Below are 17,880 nucleotides of genomic sequence, written 5' to 3'. Positions count from 1 at the left end.
CAGCCAATGGAAGCTGTGACAGAAACGTCCGCCGTAGTTCATGTCAGCGACGGAAACAGCTAAGCTAGTCATGAGCTAAAAGTCCGGTCAGAAAATAAAAGATCTAAAGTCTACGGTGAACAACTGAGAGCAGATCTCAGTTAAAGGTATGTAGAAGTCTGACCGCTGCATTTTAGTGACCGAAAAGTTGACTTTCGGCACGCCATCGTTAGCGCATATGAGCTAAATGCTGATAGCCCCATAACTAGCTGAGTGGCTAAGTAAGCTAGCGTGTTTATAAAACGCTGCTACGGACCAAAAAACCAGAGAATTAAACTAACAAACAGTATTTTTAAGTTTATTAAATCAAAAATAAACTACGTGCAGATTATAATTGCTAGAGGCAGGGGAAGCAGGTAGCAGTGCTGGTTTTATCTGATCCATGACGAGTAGCAGGCTAACTTTGTGTCTTTTCATGTATAAAGTTATTTTATCTTCTGTCGACTTCACCCCCTCTGTCTTTGAATCTGAATGAATTTACTTCAGCACATTTCTGAAGTAGTTCACTCCCATTTAGTTCGTCATCGCTGCTACAACAAAATGCATTGACATGAAATATGAAGAAGCCAAATAAAGTACAAATTCAAGTCTTGTTTTAAGAAAGTATAATACATGTAAAGTCTCAATTGTTTAAATGTATTACATCTAATCCTCATTCTTGCACTATGCTTTATCTAAATAACTGAATGTTTTTGTGCCCTCATATAACCTTAGTTTTACTCTAAACTCATGTCATGTGTTATTATCTGTATATTTTATATTTAATATTTGTTTTGCTACCTTTATGTATTAGTTTGTAGTTAACCTTGTTACTGAAACAGGGTGGTCAACATGTTGTGTCACTGTTTCAGGTCAGCATCATGGGTGAACCACAGCAGGTCAGCGCACTGCCTCCTCCGCCTATGCAGTACATCAAAGAGTACACGGATGAAAACATCCGTAAGGGCCTGGTTCCTAAGCCACCTCCACCCATCAGAGACACTTACATGATGTTTGGGAATCAGTTCCAGTGTGACGACCTCATCATCCGGCCTCTGGAGAGCCAAGGTATCGAGCGGCTCCACCCGATGCAGTTTGACCACAAGCGCGAGCTTAAGAAGCTCAACATGTCTATCCTCGTGAACTTTCTGGACCTGCTGGACATCCTCATCAAGAGTCCTGGCAGTATAAAGCGGGAAGAGAAGATGGAAGACTTGAAGCTCCTGTTCGTTCACATGCACCACCTAATCAATGAATACAGGCCGCATCAAGCCAGGGAGACACTCAGGGTGATGATGGAGGTGCAGAAAAGACAACGGCTGGAGACGGCAGAACGGTTCCAGAAACATCTGGAGAGGGTGGTCGAGATGATCCAGGGTTGCCTTGCTTCCTTACCTGATGACTTGCCTCAGATAGAGGCTCAGGATGGTCCGGCCGATGGGACGAGGACTGCAGCAGCTAGTGTTGGCTGTTCCTCCGGACAAGTCCCCCGGCTGAAAACTGAACCAATGGATGTAGAGGAAGCAGGGGGCAGTTGTATGGCTGCAGTTCACCAGGAGAAGAGTATCCCTACTTCAAAGAGGGACAAAATGTTGGACAAGGATGCTGCCATGTGCAGTATTATCGATGATATTGCTTAAGTTTCTGCTGTGGACTCTTGTTTCTTGCTGTACAATTAAACTGGTTTGTCTTTTATTTGCTGTACTTGTTGTAAGTGTGGAGAATTGTGCCGTGTTCGTCAGGTTCAACATCCCATCTAGAGACGAAATGTTACTTTTATTTAACCTAACATGCAGATATAAGGACTTCCTGCGTAGATAATTGGAGAATTTTGAATTCTTGAACAGATTACAACTTTCAGTTTTTTGTATAATAAAGATGTTTCAATTGATTTTCACCAAAGCCTGATTGTGGTCATAAAATATTTTTTTTAGGGAAATTTAATCAACAAGTCACTCCTCAAACTCTTTACCGTCATGCCTTTGTTTATGATAGCACTGTCTTGTATTCTTTACCTTCTCAAAGGTTCTTTTGAAAGCCTTGTTAAATAACGGTAACTCTTCCAAACATACCTCTCCTGAAAGTATACTCATTTCTTCATTGCAATTCAGATCAGAGAAAAGTCCCCTTTGTCTAAACCATGAAGAAGACATGATCACAGTTTTTTTTGGCACTTGTGAACCATTAACCTGAGTATTGAAATACACCAGACGCATGTCTCACCACATACAGGTACTTTTTATCTAGGTTGAATTTTGATAAGTAAACCTGACTGTGTACTTCAGTGTTGTACAACACAGAAGCTGCTGTGTAAGTAGAAGCTGTTCCAACATGTAAAACGGATTGTCAGGAAGGACAGCGTGTCTTCAGTATTCGTGAAGACAGAGTGTGCATTTCACATTAGGAGTTATTAAACTAAACGTGAATTTAAGAACAAACAGCAGGCTCAATCTGCGTCATTTGGACAAAGACTGGTGTATTTGAGGCAGGCTTTACTTGACATGCATCTACTTGTTTCACAAATATATATTACATTTTGAAACACTCCAATGTGGCCGCAGGTGTCTGAGCATTGCTAGCTCAAAGTGCGATGTCCTTAGGACTTTCTAAATAAAACTTGAGTTTTATCCGCCGTAAATGTCTTGTGTAAGTGAGTTAAAGAGAATATGGGTAGATTGGTTTATGTCATCATTCTGCCCCCTCCCCCCTCTGCTGGGATTCCCTTCACACACCGTGGGATAGTTTCCATTCACTGCATGAATGGAGTCGTTTTCTTCTTCTACACGTCTCACGATTAGTGTCGACTAACTTCCCCACGGGTCACTTAATTGAACTAAATTAAAAAAAAAAGACAAAAGTTGTGTCGCAGAAATCACGTTATGAAACTCGACATCCTTGTGTTTCACAACAGGGCGGAAAGCCATCGCTCCAGCCAATCCGCGCGCGCGCTGCAGCGTCACGTGGTCTTTATTTATGTAATGTAATGGTGTTACACAGTAACCCAGCTTCGTGGTCGCGGAGACGTCGCCGGAGGGGTTAAATGCGGACATAGACTACTAATAGGAGATAATACGAACGTGTTAATATTCCTGTGGGCTTCGTGTTGCGCTCATTGAGTTTGGAGCGGCGAGGAAAGCGTCGCATTGAACTGCGGGCTGACTTCTTTTTTATACAACCTGTGCGTGAGGGAAGACGTTATGTGTCCCAAACCAAAGTGTTGGCATTATAACGGATAATTGCAATGGATAAAATCCAACAAGAAAGGGACATTTGTGAGGTGAGCTCAGATTGACAGAACCCAGTGTGGTTCAAGCAGATGTGTGGTGTGGTTCTGACACATTCTCACTATCGCTTGTTGTCGGCGTGTTATTTAAATGGTCCATGCAGCTCTTACGCCCGCATTACTTTGACGGGGAAAAAAAGCACATTGCCGTCCCTTTGGACGCTCTTTTGGTGACATAACCCAATCCCCAACCATGGATCTGTTGGAGTGTCCACTATGTCTCTTCCTGATGTGCGAGCCGGTGACCATGTCGTGCGGTCACACGTACTGCCGGAGGTGCGTCGGCTTATTCCTGCCGTCCAAATGTCCGTCGTGCAAAGAGAGGTTAAAACAACGAGAGGTGAAGAGCATGAAGAACAACGTCCTGCTGATAAGTGTCGTTGAGAAGTGCTGCCCCGATGAGACGAAGATGAAGTGCCATGTACAGGAGAAGCTGAAAGCCAACGAGTTCGCCGAAGCTTTACGCATGACGAACGAGGGGCTGGACATAGGTAAGGTTCACGTCCGAAGACATCACTTTAATGCTGGCTAAAACACACGTGTGGTTGGCTGATTACATAGTGCGTGAATTGATGGCCACGGCAGGTCTGGCTGTAAACACTTTTCTTTATCTTACATCACACTTGACACAGCAGGCCGTCCACAGCGGCACTTTGACTTCACTGCTCACAGTGGTCTCGGCTGGGGTTCAGTGATGGGGACTGATGGTGCATCCCATCCTTCACTTCAGAACACTGACATAATGTGCACAGCAGTGAGATGCTGGAGGTGTAATCACAGGAGGGAACTGGGATGCAGTGGGACTCATTGTATTGTTCGAGGCTATTGATGACCTAAATGTTAAACTGGGTCAGTAAACAACCTCCAAGTGTTCACTTCTGTTCTTCTCTGTGTGCACGCTAAAGAAAAATATAGACCTATAGCATTTCACATTGAAGCATTAATCTGTTTTCACACTATAACATGCAAGCACTCAGTAAGGTGCAGCGATAACAGCTGTTTTCTGTTTTTTGTGTGTGTGTTTTTTTTTAAAAACAATCTATAGATAAAGGCTGAGGAAATGCATCTTTCTGAGCAAGCTCTGTATTTGTTCTGCTGGCTAGTCATGTTTATAAAACCCATGGGATGTCCAAGAGCACATGTGTTGTAATCATTCCACAGCTAAATGCCTTGATTGTAACAGAAACTCTTATCTGCACAGAGATGCTCAACTCATTGAGTTACACTCCGGGGGCAGTTCACCTTATTTTCTTCAGGCAGCAGCGAGGACGTTAAAAAAAAAAAAGAAAAAAAAAAAGGCTCTACTTCTGCCCTACATCAGTGTATATGCAGTCTGTAGGCGTCCCCTGGATTGTAGGAGTGATTGTGCTGAAGTGAATCAGCGCTCCATTAAATTACCTTCATGTTTGCCATCTCAGGCCAACCCAATTAAACAGTGCTGCCTCGCCGCTCCTGCCCTCCTACTTCTTGTGTAATGATCTCCTAACAGATTTGTCTACCTCTGTTTTTTTTTTCTCTCCTGTCCTCAGAGTTTTGAGGCTGTGTCTCGATGCGTTTCAGCTCTCATGTTTTAATGTGTTATATGGCCATTACAAAGCATGTGAATTGTGTCTTTATGGTCTTTACACAGTTGATAAACATGATCAATGACTGGAGCAACAGGATTTAGGTAATAGTAACTTTTTTAGCCTGTAATAAAGAGATGCATAATCCAGTGGCTGTGTAGTTTTCACACGTTCCAGAAAGCTTTGATAGGATGGTCACTCTTTTATAATAATTGTGACTTTGAACAGAATTTGAATATGGATTAGTCATGACCTGGAGTTGCATGATGCTTTTTAATAAGGTCAGTGTGAATATCAGGTCAGTGCTTTACACTCCAGAACAAAGCGCAACTATTCATGATGCAAGTTCCTCCGTGCCCGTCATGACATGTTGAATGTTTGTATGTGCACTGAAAGGAGATTTAAATACAATGTAATCACTGAAGCCAGAGCTCTGCAGAGGTTATTCAACACTTTTCCTCTCTCTCTCTCTCTCTCTCTCTCTCTCTCTACAGTCCCAGATGATCAGAGTTTAAAGGTGTACAGAGCTGAAGCTAACACGGGACTGATGTGTTTCTCCGACGCTCTGACAGACCTCGACTACCTCTGCTGCCTTCGTCCTAACTGGACTGAGGTGAGGCACCACGGGGAAGTGTCATCGAGACCCATTACGTCAGGCTTACTTTCGGAAAATCAACGAAACAATTGTTGAAGTTATCCATCGACAACCCACATTTAAAGCATGTCATTTCATGTCATTTTTAGCCGACACGCACTCGAGTGTTGGGTATTTTAACATGCGCGTAATGACTCACACGACCATAAAAAAGTTTTATTTTTGTTTTTTTAATTGCATGTTTTTATATTTGGCTTGAAAAGCTGACCCCCTTAAAGCCATTACCTCGGCTTTTATTGATGTTATATCATGCACAAAGTTATGCAAACAGCTACTTATGTCATAATGTCATTTGTTCACTTAATGCCAGTGGGCGACTCACTGCAAATGCATAAATGTTGACTGTATGAAATCACTGTTATTGTGTCATTTTATTTCCAGCGGTGTGTTATATCACTATTAGAAGTTCCCCTTATGTTTCACTATTCATTTGCTGCTGTTGGCAGCTGGCCACACAACGCATGATGTAAATGTCCTTTAGTGCAAACGAAGTGAAAGAGATAAAGTGCCTTTAGTTACTTTGAAATGCTTTCGAGCTGTCGATCACTCAGGCAGCGATGTGCTGATCTCACGCTTCTCTTTGTTGCAGGGCTTCTTTCGTAAAGGGAATGTGCTGCTGGAAATGGGTCAACAGGCCGAGGCCCTCGTCCAGTTCCACCGTTGCCTAAATCTACAAGCTGACTTTGCTCCTGCAAAGAGCCAGATCAAGAAGGTTAGAAGTTACGATGTAGAATTCTTGTAGTAATAGTCCATTTCTGCACAAAGAGCCGGGCAGCCAGGTGCAGACTGAGAGGCGAGTTTACTTTAAAGATTTAGTCCTTTTAGAGGCTGCGGCATCAATGGATTAACTTATAGAACAATCGTGAAGAGCTCTCATATGGTCATCGATTAACACTGAGAGAGAGATGACACATGCACAATATCAGGAACTTGGTGTTTAGCATGACGGTGACATAATGTTTCACTTGTTCACAAGCTCACCGTAGGATTGTGTTTACAAAGAGATCTTTTGATCAGTGTACTATTCTACTATGATTGAACATTTTAAATTGTAAAACTTTCGTCTTAGATTGACTGAAGTTTCTGTTATGAGAATGCATTCTTCTACAAAGTATTCTTTTTTTTTTTTTTTACATTAAAGCAGTCCAGTTCTCAATGTAAGTGGCGGCTGGTGCATTCTTCGACAAGGTGGCCACACTTTCTCCCCAGATGTATAGCTTAGTTCATTAGCTTGATGCTAACACAAACTGAAAATTGAGCTTGTACCTACAGATATACGTCTCCTAAACATTGTGGGGACAAACTTTTTAAAAAACAAACAAACATTGAGTCATGCTAGTCTGACCTGCTGCCATGATCTGTGATTCCTCTGGTCCGGTGGCACTGCATGACTTGCTCTTTACAGCTCAGTTCATGGGATCTATCTCTCCGCTGCCTTCTTCTGGTTGGGAGTGTGTAGTGCGTGCAAGAGCGCATTTTACCTGAACTTCTCGATGCTCCTCTCTCTTGTATTTAAAAAGAACTTGTGCTGAGAGTCAAAGGAGGACCAGAGCGCTTTAGCCAATTAGTAACTTTAGACATGTAGAACATTTGAAATCTTCATTTTAATTTCAGATTATACATTTGACTCGATAACTACATACGTTTCCTTTCTAAACTTCTACATCTATGTGAAGCCTTTTATTGAAAACTCACTTTAAAAATCATATTCAGTGACAGTCTGTCATTCTACTTGTGTCTCAGATCCTGGAGGCGGAGGGCATGGCTGTTCCAGATGAGGTGTCCTGCATCTTGCAAGTAGTGTCTGAGTACTTGAAACAGCCCTGTCCCATCACCAGCCTCAGTGGCTCTCAAGGGCCGACGCACCCCGATGGCCTCAGACATCCACATGGGCATGAAGCAGAGGGAAAAGGGAAGAAGGGGGCTCACCAGGTAAGCTGCTGACGGGAGAGCATTCACGGTTCCACTGTGCTCTTCAATCGACAGATTTGGGGATGTGTTGGCATGCAAGTGAAATTCTAAAAGATGAATTTGTTCCTCTTTAGGGCTCAAAGGTGAAGCATGAATCAGGTACGGAGTGCTGCCTCAGCCTCTGCCAAGCTGTTTCCTTCCTCCCTGCTGCTGAGGAGGATGAGGAGATGATGATGAGGAAGGAGGATGAGCGTGGCAGGGGTACACAAATCTATCAGAGAACATCTCCATCAGATAGAGTTCATTGTCCTCATGGGGAAATTCCTATTCACAGCAGTGTATCTGTCCAACAGACCATCCCCACCACAGAACAGCACATACACAACACACAGTGAACAAAACAAACACACAAGTTCCCACTGTGGCCTGTTCAGTGAGGCCTTTTGATCAGGCCACATTAATGATCATGCTCTTCCCATGGTGAGCCCTCCTGAACCTGTGTGCTCTTTACCTCCGTCTTGAGGGAAGTGGGGCAGAGATGGATGTTTAGTAGACGTGTGATGAAGCATATAGCATAGCCAACTTACAAACTTGCTAGCTTCTAAAACATTCCTAGCTAGCTTGTTAGCCGGGTCTTTGCCGAGGTCTAAACCTCTATCCCTTGTTAGAAGTTGAGACATCCAGACAACATCCCTCCCTTCTCTGAACCCCCCCCCCCCACATATACTTCACTTTTCCACGAAACCCACAATCCCACAAAAAATCTCCAGTTGTGTAATGTGTTCCTGTGGCGGCTTATACTGAATGTAAACATTGTTCTCTCTCTCTCTCTCTCTCTCTCTCTCTCTCTCTCTCTCTCTCTCTCTCTCTCTCTCTCTCTCTCTCTCTCTCAGGTGAGAGTAGTCACCACAGAGAGAAAACCCTGACTGTCCTCACCGTGTCAGACTTTGAATGCCCTCTCTGCATTAGGTCAGTGCGCTGGAGTGCTTGCTCTTATCAATAATGCATTGCTGCCCTTTCCCTGTCCCCTGCAGAATCATGCAACATCCCCCCCCCTTCTCTCTCTCTCTCTCTCTCTCTCTCTCTCTCTCTCTCTAGTTAATGTTTAGCACAAACATAACTTTCCCACAAATACTCACAAGCCTTACTGTACAAAGCTTAAATCCCCTCGCACAGCTCAGCTCTTAAAACAAGCTTATTCCCTTATGTGTTGGTTTAAGGTTGTTCTTTGAACCTGTCACTACTCCTTGTGGTCACACCTTCTGTAAAAACTGCATAGAGAGGAGTCTGGACCACAACCTCCGCTGTCCACTCTGCAAACAGCCACTGCAAGAGGTAACCACCTCCAGACACTTTCATACATCTATTTTAAACCTAATGGAAGAGAGTCCTGTTTTTAGCACTTTACAGGCTGTTTCATTTTCAGTGCTTTGTTATATCTTACCCAGTGTCCCTTATATGACAACATTAAACTTAGCTTGTTGTCAGTTTTATTTAAGACTTGATCACAGTGGATGACAGCCCTCTTTTATTAGTATGTACTGGATATCTCATAAAGGTTGAAACAGGAGAACTTCTTGGTTTGTCATTTCTACATGTTGCTTTGTGCTGGAAGATCACAACTGTGTTAAATAACTGCCGTGTCAGCGTTGTGTAATCATTTCTCTGCATGTATTTTTTATATGGTATAATACCCTGGAAGCATCATAATGTTGCTCTGACAGCTGATGTCTGTGTTTTTTTTGTCTTTCCAGTACTTTAAAAACAGGAAGTACAACCCAACAGCTGTGCTTCAGGAAATCATGACCCGCCTTTTCCCCTCACAGCTGGCTGAGAGGAAACAGGTCCACGATGCTGAGATGGCTGAGCTGTCCAAGTATGCACCTGCCTCACACAAACTCTACTTTAGATGAAGTGTGGCAGCTTATCCTTGTTTTTTTGTTTGTTTTTTAAATCCTTCTTTCTTTGCCTTCATCTTCCTTTTGTCTTATCTTGCCCCTCTTCTGTCTCCTGCCCTGTAGTCTCACTAAGGACATCCCTATATTTGTTTGCACGGTGGCCTACCCTGGAGTTCCCTGCCCTCTGCACATCTTCGAGCCCCGTTATCGGCTGATGATGCGACGCTGCATGGAGACTGGCACCAAGAAGTTTGGCATGTGCAGTTATGAGCACGGAAAGGGGTATGATATCAATGTATATGGTGTTTTGAACCATTACCCAAAGAAGTGTTTTAATTTGGATCGAGGTCGACGTTTATCTATGGACGAACAGATTCTTACAGTCATTTAAACAGGCTGTCATGGCAGAAAGAGACTGTGTTTGGCTTTTCTCTCGGAGCACAGAGTGATGCAGTGGAAGCAGTCAGCACCTCAGCATAGCTAAAACCAGTCAGTGTGGCCTTTAGAGAGTGGGAAGAAGAAGAAGCTGCATGGTCATGAAACTGATTTGAAGTCATCTGTTCATTCCAATCTCTCGCTCATATATTTTCTCCTAGTTCCACTCTATCTTGTCCTGATAAATAAAAAAAAAATAGGCCAAACAATTAGAATATTGTTGTATTTGAACTTTCGTTTTCAAACCTCTTGTCAATGTCGGTGGCTATTATAAAACGTGTCGCTGAGCGTATCCCTAGCTGGAGTCTCTCATGTGGAAAGATAAACGACGCCTTCATGTGAAAATGGCGTCGGGCCGTGTGCTCTTGCAGGTTTGCAGACTACGGCTGCATGTTGGAGATCCACTCTCTGGAGCTGCTGCCTGACGGACGCTCCTATGTGGACACGGTGGGCGGCAGCAGGTTCAGGGTGATAAAGAGAAGTCTGAGGGACGGATACCACACCGCTGACATAGAGTACCTGGAGGACCTCAAGGTCAGCGTCACAGACATCCAACGGAAAGTTTTGGATTGTAAAAGACACACTCTGGACATATAACGAATAGGTTCTCTTTCTGTACGCGTCCTCTGTCTCTCTCCCAGGTTGATGGCAGTGAGTTGGAGCTTTTGCAGCATCTCCATGACAGCGTGTATCAGCAGGCTCAGGACTGGTACCAGCGCCTTGGGAACGGTATCAGCGAGCAGATCACCAGGCAGTACGGCCCCATGCCCAGTAGGGATGAGAACATTCAGGTTGGGAACTTTCAATAAATTATGATTTCTTTGGCTAAATTCACCACCATTCTCTCACAACGTCCCAGAACCTGTAAGCATCGACTCACTCCTTTTGGATGTCGGTTAGTAGCCACTCTTGCTGTCCACCAGTGAAGTGATGACTCACCTTTAAGTGCTTCCCAGCTTAAAAGTTAATGGAGCCAATGTCTTAAAACACATGAGGCCTGATTTACTAAACGTTTGTGTGTCTTAAAACGTGTGCAAACTTAATACCAGCAGCAGAAGATGTGCTATCTGATCTGCTAACAGCGTGCAGTGAGGACTGCGTCTTTCATATGAGCAAAACAACACGTCTTGTCCATTTAGTGCGTTTGCCTTAATGAATATGCAATATATGATGTTTCTACCCCAGAGTGCAAAATACTGGGAGGAGAAAATGCAAAGAAGTTACGTTAGTAAAAGCAATTTGATTTATAAAGCCAGGCAAAAATTGCGGATTGTGACGGTGTCTGAATTTAAGACCTTTGAAAGGAACGTGCTAATCAGGCTGCAGTTAGAGGCACAATAAAAGAAGGCGTGAAGATAGTTTTTGTTCCCCCCACACATTTTAAGATGTTTCAAATGACAGAAAAAAAAATGGTTGGTAATTATTTATTTCAATAAGAGAAACACCTCGATTAAATTGATATAACTCAACATTCACAGTCTCTGCATTCTAAACAATTGCAACATTGACATTTCCCTCTTTTCGCCAACATTACATTTTAAACTGGACATTTTTTTTTTCTCGGTTTGCACGTCTCTCCGGTGCGCTCCTTTTGCAAAGCCTTTTATGTCCGATCACTCACAGCGCTGACCAGCTGTCTGCTGCGCAATGATCCGAGTGGTGCGCCGGAGCGCCCGTGCCACAGAGGGCACAGCTCGTACCTCCTGCGCATTGTATGGCAATTCATTCATAAAATGAAGGGAACATGGTTTTCTGATAAGCCAAACGTTATTTTTGTTATATTCAGATTTATCTGCTATAACTCGAAAATACTGGACGTTCATTTGCCTCTCACTAATACCTATTTTGCACCTGAAGTTGTCCTGCTTTCCGTCCAAACTCTCCGTGATGTAAAACAGTAGAACACTCAAAAGCCTGACTGAAATACTACCACCTCCACAAGGTTTGCACCTGATGTCATTCACTCAAATATTCTTCGTAAGTCACCTGCAAAACACCCTCAAACCAAACGTGCAATTTTTTGGCATGATCACACACGTTGGTGCTCTTTCACGAGGATCTTAGTAAATCAGGCCCCTGGAGTAGATAATTAGCACACCCGGTTCACTTATCAAAACTGATATGCTTAACGTTCCTGAATTCCTTGTTATTCCATGAATTTTTTTTTCGACGCCACAGCATCCGTTCAGAAGTCAGTATGGCGTGAAACATTAACTTACAACCATTTACAATCCAACTGTTGACACGTGCACGTCTGGTTTCCTTCACTTGACACATAAATGTCTGCAGTATATTCATTTCAGGTTTGATGCTTCTCCAGATTGCTCCTGTTAAACTGTACGCAGAGATGCATGCACGCTGTCGGCATTAACTCTTGACATCAATGAAAGCATCTGCTTCTTCACATCATTCAGATTCCTCAGAGGGAATAGAAAACAGTGGCGATGAGAGAGTTTACTTTGACTGTACTCCTGAACGCATTTCCACATGTATGTTCAATGTTTCCTGGAAATTGCGTCTCAAGGCCCCTTTGATCTTTTTTTAAAGGGCCGCCTGTAGGCTAGTAGTGGTTAGCTTAGGCTGTCAAATAGTCCTCGAAGTCAGCAGCCAGGGTTCCAATCGGACCTCCAGCATGTCATTCCCCGGACATAGTGTTCCACTTTGGTGTAATAGGTTGAATCATGAAGTCTTCTGTTACCATATACTTATTTTCCTATCCTTGAACGTGCGTGTACACCACACAGTAGTCTTCTGATCTGTTACAAAGAGATCATCTCTTATCCTATATGTCATGTCCACCCTGTGTTTATGAACTCTGATTAACTCTCTTTGGGTCGTATCTCTGCTGCAGTATGTTTCAATAAACAACATCCCTGTCAATCAGGAAACCCCTGATGGACTTCTTTATCCTTGTCCTTCATTACTTCCCCATGCCTTTTTCTCTATTTATCTAAAACACAGTTACACATTTACACCTCTGGCCTGCCTCTCATCTTCACAGACACATTAGACTCCCACACATACAGAAGGGACATGCACTGTCTCTCCCTTATGAATCCATGAACAGGAAGTTGAATCTTTCCCTCTCTGCTTCATGTAAATAGCACATAGTATGGATTGTGCATTTCCATGATTAACAAAGTCAAATGTTTCTTCAAAAACCTCTAGGCATCATCCAACGGTCCGGCCTGGTGCTGGTGGCTGCTGTCTGTCCTCCAACTCGACCCTGCCTATCAGACCACCGTCCTGTCCCTGACCTCACTCCAAGACCGCCTGGGACACCTTCGCCTCGTCCTCGAATACTTCTCTCAGAGCTAGACTCCACAGCACCATGTTTTTTTGTTGTTTTTTTTGTTTTTTTGTTTTGTCACCACTATCAGCTGAGAGTTAGATAATACATACAAATCAAAGTGGAGGAATCAACAGATGCTCTCGCAGCACAGAGAGGTTGAGTTTTAGACTCTGAATCATGAAGGGATGGCCTGTAAAATCACAGCTTAAGGATGAATAATCTAAAAAAGAAGAAATATAGTGAGTGAATTTCTGAACACAGCACAGTTGAATATAATCTGTTTTCTTTATTTCGGTTTGGGTTTGACTTTCTTCGACCATTTTCTTCCCTGGGTGTTAAAGGGTTTAGAATAGTTTCAGTAGACACAATAATACTCACAGCAAGGCATACATGTGTGACCAAAGATTCTGCTAATTAAGATCCACTGACAGTGGTTTATTATTGTTTCTTCACTATATCAGTTCATTTTACAAATGCTGTTGCTGAAAATGGGCACTAGGTGTCACTGTTTTTCTCCAGCAATAGTTATGGGGATCGTCAAAAAAGAAAAAAATGACGTGCTGCCTTTTGAGAAGTTTGCATGAACAGAGCAAAGCTTGGAGTGAACATCTACTTTCATGACACACATCATTTAGCAGAGCATCAGTGGGGACTATGCATATTAGAGGATTAAAGTTCCTGTGTTTACGGGGATCATTTTAAAGAAAATGGATTATTTAGATTGTGTTGAAAGGCAATTCTTGTCATGCTAACATTTTAGCTGCATCTATTGGCCTTAGTAGCCTTTGAAAGCGGCTCATTTTATTCTATTGAATCATCTTTATTTAGTATTAGCAATTATTGCAATAGTGATTTTTATCTTCACTCTGAAGTGCAGCCGCATCTTTTATAATCAACAGAAGTTGCTGATTTGGCTGCTATCTCCCACAGGACAAACAGATTCAGGACAGAGAATACAAGTTTCCCATTCAGAATTTTGTCAATTGAATCTGATTTGGCTTGTGCAAGCTAGGAAGTTCCCATACATTAAAGGAAAAGTCCAGTCCAGGTTTTTTTTTTTTTTTTTAACAAAAGCATTTTCTGAATGATTGAGTTGCTTTGTGATCCACTGAAGAGATTCAAAGACACACATTTGTGTTGTGAAATTAATTTATTTTGTGTCTTTGCTGGTTAAAAACAACTTTACCTTTCTACCGTTCTACCTTTGCAGATAGCCCCCTGTCAAACATTGTGACTGATGACTCAACAATTCACCACTCCCACTTTACGTTTACAGACTGCTGTCGCTCTCGGCATTGAAAGACTAATATGTATACCACTGACATACGTGAGTCAAATCAGATCTTCTTAACTTATTATTCAAATGAGTAAATTTAAGGGTGCAGCCCAAGAACCACCTTAGTTTTACACTATGACCCAATGTGAATATGTGTGTTGCTGGTTTAGTATGGATGCAGCACTGTGTGTGTCAGCTGTAAATAGGGAGTCAGTTTTGAATGTCACTATCGTCATTAGCTTTTTTCTGTGTGTCTTGTAAAGGACAGTACTTGGTGGTGTGGTGCGAGCACTATGGTTGTAAATGAAGCAGCAGTCCCAGGACACAGTGTTTAACACCTCTTGTGCTGCAGGGAGCTCTGTGAAATAATGAAGCTGGGGCCTGACGAGGGCTATCTCCCCCGCGGTGCCTCTGTGTAGGCCACATCACCTACATTTGGCACCTATGGTGTCTCTCTGTCTGTCCTCCTGACCCTCGAACACCAGTCATGATGCCTTTGAGTGCCTGGGCCGGCTCACCAAAGTAGTGTTTAGAGTCTGTACAGGAATGAGTGTGTGATTTTCGCTATTGATTTTATTGATGTAGTGCTACATTCCATGGAATGTTGAACCTGCAATGTTACGTACAGTGAATTTACTAACCATGGGCTAAACTGGGTGAAGTGTTGCGCTCGAGTTTGTTTTTGTGTTTTTTAAACTTTGACACGTGCCACAGATATTTCTATGTTCTTTGTTTCATTGGGACAGTGTGCTTGATGGTCTCACTTTCAGTTTGTCCACATCATGGACATTGTATTTAGACTTCACGCCTTTTGTATGGTTGACATTAAGCTACAATCTTTTCATGGCCAACATATCACTTACAGAAACACTTTGTACGACGCCGAAAAGTAGCCGTGCTACTTTGATAGGACATGTAAAGCTTAGAATTAAAATGGAATTCACAAGACTGCATACGCACAATAAATATCCCACTAAAGAGTAAATCAGCAGACAGACTTAGGGATTCTGGGATTGCAGTGATTAGCTGATAAACATGTTACACACTTAACTCTGACTGGGGAATTTACACTTTACTTTTACACTTTACTTGAAGGTAAAAACTTACTGTTTATGTAAAACTGCTTATTTGCTGAGGTTTTTGAAGCCATTGAGATTTGAGTCAAATTCTACGATGTGCAACTTCTCATACAATTCTCTTTCTGCGGTGTGAATTTGACTGATTTCCCATGTATCCCATGAGGTCAGTTGTCTGAAAGCTCGCGGGGAAAAAACTAAAAAGGGATTTAGATTCTTGGAGAATTTAGAAATGATCAGCTTCAAGACAAGCCTGCAGCCACTACAGCCAATCTCAAGCCCCTGTTCTGTTTCTTTTCAGAGAAAAACAAGATGTTTGCACAGTGAAATAATTGTGTGTATTCTCTAATGCTCAGCTGCCATGTCGCACACGTTTTTCTCTCTTTTTTTCACATCATGCATTATTCCGTTTGTTACTTTCTCACTTTCAGACGCCATTATTGAATAAAATGTTGATTCAGACTGCAACAGTGGATGTCTATTAGCACTATTTACCATTTAATTTGACTTTGAAACAGTTTGTACCAACTCTATATTGTCTCCAAAACAGAAAAATAGGACAGAAGAAGCCACATGTGCGTGGCAGTTTTCCCCCCGTGAGAACGAGTCTAACACGTGGGTTCTCGGGGGGGTAAAGCTGTGAAAAGTGTGCTCTTGCTATGTGCTGCAGCTTGCAGAAAACGTTGGCTGGTGTGGTCTGGTGGTCAGTGGTCTACAAGCTGTAAAAACTACAGATATGTATTCTTGTCTTCTTTACACTTTGCTGAGATACCACAACGTTAATGAGACAATTTAAACTCACAGAAACTGAGACAACCTCTCTGTAATTCATCTACCTTCACCCCTCCACCTCCGAGAGCAGTCACTTATCTTGATCTCATAATTGTTTCTTTGCTTGGCCCCTGGATGAATTTTTTCAATGTTATTATAAATAAAGCTGTTCGAAGCGATTGTCTACATTCAAAGTGGTTTGTGTCCATTTGTATGTCATGCTGAAACATTTGGTATTTCATTTCAAGCTGGAAATGGAGGTGAATATCTTGCAATTCCAAGCATGTCAGAAAGTGGTGGAGAGGAGCAGTTATTAACATGCCTCACATACTGATAATACAACACTTATGTATGGAAACAGTTATAATTAGATGGAGGACTGAGTGTACAGTGCAGCTGCAACACAGTGAGAGGAACCTCTGCTTTTCATCTGTTCTTTTACATATAAGAAGACAGGCTACTCCATGTGAATGTTAAGATTTCCAGTCTTAGAGAAATAGAACAGTTAAGATGTCAGATACCGATATTGTCATCGTTTTAAAATTGTGTCATGGGCCAAACACAGAAAAGCAATGTCTTTAATGTCAAGCTATAGTATAACTACTTTCTACAACTATCTGAGAGGAAGCATCATCTTGAATGCATAAAGAACAACACACTCTTGCAATAAACTAACTGTCCACCAGGGGGCAGTCTGTAGCTGAATAAAAAGTGATCTACAGCTAGACTCATTGGATGAAGAGGAGAAATCTTATTTCTTTTTCCATTTCATAAAGGCAAAAAATGAGCCATTTGGTGTAAAAAAAAAAAAAAAAAGAGGTTAAAAAAGGCATTTTGGCTGCTCCGCGGGAGGAACCAATCATGCAAAACACGCTGGAAGGAAGTAGTTATTTCCATGCAGCTGAGGAGCGCATCAATTTGTGACCATAAAAGATGTTGTGTAGGTGTACAGGCCATGAACTGCACTTCTGTACGTACAAGAAGAGAAAAAGAAAAAAAAACTGTAGTAGAAGCGAAGCACGTTTCTTGCCAACGTCCTCTGCATAGGAAGCAAGCAGATGAAGAGAGGTTTCACTGGCTTCAGTCAGGCTCTGTAATGCAGCTCAGCGTCTACATCAAAGCCCATTACATTTGAAGAATGCCACAGCTTTTCTGTACTAAATTGATCCATTGGCTCGCACTGACTCCCTGCTTGTGTATGACTGAGTAGGGATGACAGGCGTTTTGTTGGAGTTATCGTAAAGGAGGAACTGGCTGTTGCTGTTTGTCTGAGTGTGTTGTGTGTGTGTTTCTGTGTTTGTGCAGTTAAGAGGACCATGCTTCCTTTCAGGAAACGAGTGGTCAAGAAAGTCCTCTGTAGAGAGGATGTACTGGCTCGTTTACAGTTCTAGGTTAAAGGTTTTAGATTAAAGTTGGACCTTATGGAAGGTAAAGGTCTCGCTTCTGTGAAACACAAAGAAGGGGAATATGAAAATGAGAATCTCAGTCCTGAAAAGCATACAAATTCAAATTGGTTTGTGTATGTGTGTAAATCCTTAATAATTATCCCTCTTAATTATGGAACAACACACCAGGGCCTCCACTAAAATAGACTACAGCCCTCTCTGTGCGAAATAGCACAACAACAAGACAGCCACAGGAAAGCATCAGAGGATAAATGCAGCGTGGTTGTCACGGCAACAAAACACAGTCTGTCAAGA

At 42.4% G+C, this 17,880-nt stretch overlaps 2 protein-coding genes and 1 long non-coding RNA gene across 3 annotated transcripts in view; all 3 read left to right on the top strand.

The window, feature by feature from the left end:
- LOC306828869 overlaps window positions 1–17,880 on the top strand; it is a 211,697-nt gene that overhangs the window by 107,993 nt on the left and 85,824 nt on the right. The gene's annotated exons all lie outside the window — the stretch shown is intronic.
- med7 (mediator complex subunit 7) lies at window positions 12–1,920 on the top strand. Its single transcript, XM_079352103.1, has 2 exons — window positions 12–146; window positions 891–1,920. The coding sequence occupies exon 2, from the start codon at window positions 900–902 to the stop codon at window positions 1,656–1,658; it is 759 nt and encodes a 252-aa protein (XP_079208229.1). The 5' UTR covers window positions 12–146; window positions 891–899; the 3' UTR covers window positions 1,659–1,920.
- lonrf4 (LON peptidase N-terminal domain and ring finger 4) lies at window positions 2,971–16,368 on the top strand. Its single transcript, XM_079351694.1, has 12 exons — window positions 2,971–3,792; window positions 5,361–5,479; window positions 6,111–6,233; window positions 7,265–7,453; window positions 7,567–7,693; window positions 8,326–8,401; window positions 8,653–8,767; window positions 9,187–9,308; window positions 9,454–9,612; window positions 10,137–10,299; window positions 10,407–10,556; window positions 12,934–16,368. Exons 1-12 carry the CDS (start codon window positions 3,495–3,497, stop codon window positions 13,081–13,083), a joined length of 1,791 nt encoding a protein of 596 aa, XP_079207820.1. The 5' UTR covers window positions 2,971–3,494; the 3' UTR covers window positions 13,084–16,368.

Source organism: Symphodus melops (genome assembly GCF_947650265.1).
Source record: "Symphodus melops genome assembly, chromosome: 9".
Lineage (NCBI taxonomy): Eukaryota > Metazoa > Chordata > Actinopteri > Labriformes > Labridae > Symphodus > Symphodus melops.
Note: the sequence above shows the minus strand (reverse complement) of the source record. Positions and strands in the feature narration are given on the sequence as shown.

What these genes read in the sequence shown, in the direction of transcription:
- med7 (XM_079352103.1), top strand. Translation starts at nt 900, where the DNA reads ATGGGTGAACCACAGCAGGTCAGCGCACTGCCTCCTCCGCCTATGCAG.
- lonrf4 (XM_079351694.1), top strand. Translation starts at nt 3,495, where the DNA reads ATGGATCTGTTGGAGTGTCCACTATGTCTCTTCCTGATGTGCGAGCCG. An exon ending in CAAAGAGCCAGATCAAGAAG is followed by an intron (nt 6,234 to 7,264) that starts GTTAGAAGTTAC and finishes CTTGTGTCTCAG; the next exon opens with ATCCTGGAGGCGGAGGGCAT. An exon ending in GAATGCCCTCTCTGCATTAG is followed by an intron (nt 8,402 to 8,652) that starts GTCAGTGCGCTG and finishes TGTTGGTTTAAG; the next exon opens with GTTGTTCTTTGAACCTGTCA.